Raw genomic sequence first — 4,269 nt, 5'->3', positions numbered from 1 at the left:
CACATAAAAAACACCTTTTTGAGTGTGGCCGTTGCCAGTACCGTGCGACTGGCCCTCGTGCCGGTGGCATGTAAAAGCACCCACTACACTCTCAGAGTTTTTGGCGTTAAGAAGGGCATCCAGCTGTAGAAACTCTGCCAGATCAGATTGGAGCTTGGTGCAGCCTTCTGGCTTGCCAGTCCTCAGTCAAATCGTCCAACCCATGCTAGCATGGAAAGCGGACGTTAAACGATGATGATGATGATGATACAATGAACTTTAGAGTATTAAAATATTATTAAATTCCAATTATGAGATGAAATTATCATTTTTCAATAATCATTGCCTCACTGTGGTTGTAAAACCTTTCATAGCTCAATAAGATATTCACATGATAAATTCATGAAAAGATGAGTTTAATAAAGAATGTTTTGTTACATTTCATACATCCAGGGCCTGAATCCAACTGAATAAAGGAATTAGAGTCTCTATCCAAAAGCTGAGTATTGAAACAATTCTTTATTTCCTTCCTCAAACACACGAGAGAAAATTGAACTCAGAATTCCATTGTCTCCCTGAAAAACCTCAATTATGACGATGTCACAACATAAATAACAGTGATGTGATATAATCGATATTTCAGTCAATATTTCTACACTAACGTGGATTTGGTCAGTTGAAACTCAACAATGTAATCTCTAGATGACCTAGACTGAACAGGCAGATGATCAATGGCATTCCAGCTGTGACCACCCTACCTTGGTTTTAGGAATCCTGTATCCACTTATTTCACATACCCTTCCATACTTTTTTCATGTTTTACATGATAGGGTGTGATATGAGGGCGATTTGGCTGCTATTCCTAGTATGCTGAGCAGATGCATAGCAGTTTCCTTCATTGACTTGGTAGAGCCAAGAATAACCATAGAAATGACAGAATGAGTTAATCCTGCTTACTTCTGACAGAGCAAAAGACTAATTTTTATAGAAGAGAAGCGAAAGTTGATATAATCAACCCTAAATATACAATTATTTGTACATTCACCACAGAAAGTTTGAAAGGCAGAATAAAGTATCAATAGAATGGCCTATAGATCTAGAACATGGGAAATCTGTAAAGTAATGAATTTTACTTGCTTCACACTGCACTAAATCTTTGGATTTTAGATTAAAATGTGATATATGAGTGTCTGGGATAGAAAAGGAATAACCAATCTGATTTGTTAATAAAGCTTGTCCAATTTCGTTATACTTACAAAGGACTTCAGCTCTAGAAAGTGAATGCCATGCTGATGCACTGCTAAAAGCAATGTCTTTGGTAAACTTGATGTATAAGATTGCTAAAAGAAAAGAAAAATATTCCAGTTATAAGAAATGAAGAATATATATATAAAAATAATGGCTGGCTGCAGTGTGTTGTATAGAGTGGTGTGCCACATAGAGAGTGTCATATATCGTTTGACATATGAAACAAAATGTGATTATGTTGACAAAGAAAACTTCAGTTTGCTTGCTTTAGCAACAACTTTGCTGTGTCACAGATATTTAATGTCAATTACACTGATTTAAGTTCTGCAATAACAGCAGATTGAAACATTTGTGTAACACATGATGATGACGATGATGATGATGATGATATAGGGACCAGTAGAGTGATATTAGAATGGTCAGTGATGGGATTGGTAAGATGATGATAATCTGCATTGGTATGAACTTTTTAAATAATATGAAAAAAAGAGCTATTGGTGCATCATGAGAAATAGAGACTAACATTTTTAAGGGTAGAATAAGACAGAAGTATTGTGGAAGAATCCATTCTTTTCATTATCTACATCTTCCAATTAAATGGACATCAACCACAAAGACCTCCAGTTGCTCAGCCCTCTAAATTTCTGACTCCAATTTTTCCAACCTAAGCAACTGCTTGACTATCATTTGTTTTGAATTGAGGACAACTGTCTCATTCATTGTGACTTCGTTGTTCATGATTCCTCTAATCCCTTGTTCCTCATTGAACACTACTCTTACCACTTGCACAAAAGCCAAATTTTATTTTGTTATTGTTAAATCTCTGCTTTGTACAAGATATACACAGTAGTGATGTTACAATAAATAAAGCAATGGTATATGAATGTCAGTAACATTAATATAACTTTTAGCTAAATCAATGCAGTTGCAAGAGGCCAAAATATAAAATCTAAAATGATTTGTTACATATCAACAAGAAGGTAATGGCACTGTATTGTAATATTATGTAAGGTACAATACATAGCAAATTATTTTGCTTAATATAGGATATTTTTTATTTTATTTAATGATTTGATTTGGAAGATGGGAGTACAGCCATGATCAAAGACTGGTGAGATCATGTGGTTTGATGTTCCTGTTGATTGGTTGTAAGTTGTTGGTTACAGGAAAATCATGAACTGAGAAGATATTCCAGAGAATCAACAGTCTGGGGAAGAAAGACTTGACAGTATAAAGCATGAAATAGGCACAGTATGGATGACAAGAAAGTAAACTATTAGTGAGTCAGGAATATCTAAGTAGAGATGATACAAGACTAGCCGGCTCTAAGGAGCAGAGGCTACAATACAAGCAGTAGAAAAGGTAGAGGGAAAGGAAACAGTATATCAGTGGGCCAGAATATGGAATGTGCTGGTATGTGACTTTATACTAATAAATTGAGAGACTCTTGCTTGTAGCAGCAGAATTCCATTATAGGTTTCACTTGAATTTAGTAGTGCTAGTGATTATTGGTAACTGAAGTAACTTCTGGTACTGAAGAAGAAGGTTAGTCTTTGATATATTTGTTTCAAATTTTGGCAGAAGGCCAGTAAGTTCAGGGGAGGGGGTAAGTCGATTACAACGACCCCAGTACTCAACTGGTACTTATTTCATCAACCCTGAAAGGATGAAAGGCAAAGGCAACCTCAGCAGAATTTGAACTCAGAACGTTAAAACAGATGAAAGGCCACTAAGCATTTTGCCTGGTATGCTAATGATTCTGCCAGTTCACTGCCTTAAAGTCATTGGTGCATTAAAAATGCGTATCAACCAGGAGAGTGCATTCATGATAGTGAGGCCTTATGTTTGTAGTCAACTCAAAAATTCTGGTTGTATGCTATTGATATTTAGAGGAAGAGTACAATACCAATGTCTTGAAATTTACAGTGACTGTCTTTGAGGTGTTGATGGAGAAATATGTGGTATAACCACATGAAAGAACAGTTTCTCTATTTTCTGTTCTTAGAACCAGTGCAGGTTTGATATGTGGTGTTGACATTGCATATTAGAAATACAAAGATAGCAGTAAGAGGTAAACAACAGGTTAGTTATGAAGAGTGTCAGGAGTGATAAGGCAATATAAGTGTGTCACCAATACTATTATATCAGTGAAAGTGTTAATGTTTGTATTGTGTTAGTGGTATCAGTGGAATATCATTGATGTTATGTCTGTAGCAACATGTCGGTGTGATATGTCATTATAACAATCAGAAATACTTACAGACACTTCAAAAACAGTTGAGCCAAAAAGGGGCCAAACCTTCAACAATTGTATAAAGGACATGATAGCTTGTTGAGGTGAGACATCATTTAGCATTTTATAAGCTGCTTGGATTTCTTCTACTTTTACCTGAGGCCGCATATCACGAGGTAGAATCCGCATTACAGAACTAGAGAAAAAAAAAAAGAGAATATTTTGACTGATGTAATTCTACAGTTGGTAGTGAAAATCCAAAACCTTTCTTTGCTCAACTAACAAGACATTTAGACAAAGTAGAATTATGATTGAATGATCTACTAAACATGAATACAATATAAGCTTAGTTAAGCCTTTAGCATTTTAACTGGCAACATACAACCCAAATATTCTACCAGTTTTATATTTTAAATTCAAACTGGCCACATCTAACCTTTCACACCTACCTTACAATGTCATCCCAAAAATAAACAATCACATCATTGAAACCTTGAAGATGTGAGATAATACATGGTTTACATTTGACAGAATAATTTGAATATTAAAGAATTTAAATAATGTAACAAGTATGTAATAAATGCAATGTTTATGACATTTTGGTGCTGGACAACTGTCTATATGGCTGTAAGTTCCGACTACTATAGCCATTGTATAGTGCTACTCAGAAAAGCACAGTTGCCTGTCCGAAAAGAAACATTGTTATTTGGCAGTTAAGTGGTTAGTCATAGCCATAAAATCAACACAAAACATAAAAAAACAAAAAGAAACAAGTTGAGCATTAATAATTAATAATGTCCATATATATA

General features: G+C 34.9%; 1 protein-coding gene across 2 annotated transcripts in view; it reads right to left on the bottom strand.

The window, feature by feature from the left end:
- The window catches only part of LOC106873920 (unconventional myosin-X), a 545,087-nt gene that overhangs the window by 6,294 nt on the left and 534,524 nt on the right, over positions 1–4,269 (bottom strand). For both annotated transcript variants that reach the window (XM_052971791.1, XM_052971792.1), the window contains 2 exons: positions 3,488–3,656; positions 1,236–1,319 (listed from right to left, as the gene is read on the bottom strand). In XM_052971791.1, the coding sequence (XP_052827751.1) occupies positions 1,236–1,319; positions 3,488–3,656 (253 nt within the window). The remainder of the gene's footprint in view (positions 1–1,235; positions 1,320–3,487; positions 3,657–4,269) is intronic.

Source organism: Octopus bimaculoides, chromosome 11, assembly GCF_001194135.2.
Source record: "Octopus bimaculoides isolate UCB-OBI-ISO-001 chromosome 11, ASM119413v2, whole genome shotgun sequence".
NCBI lineage: Eukaryota > Metazoa > Mollusca > Cephalopoda > Octopoda > Octopodidae > Octopus > Octopus bimaculoides.
The sequence above is the reverse complement of the archived record's forward strand: the minus strand, read 5'-3'. Positions and strand labels throughout refer to the sequence as shown.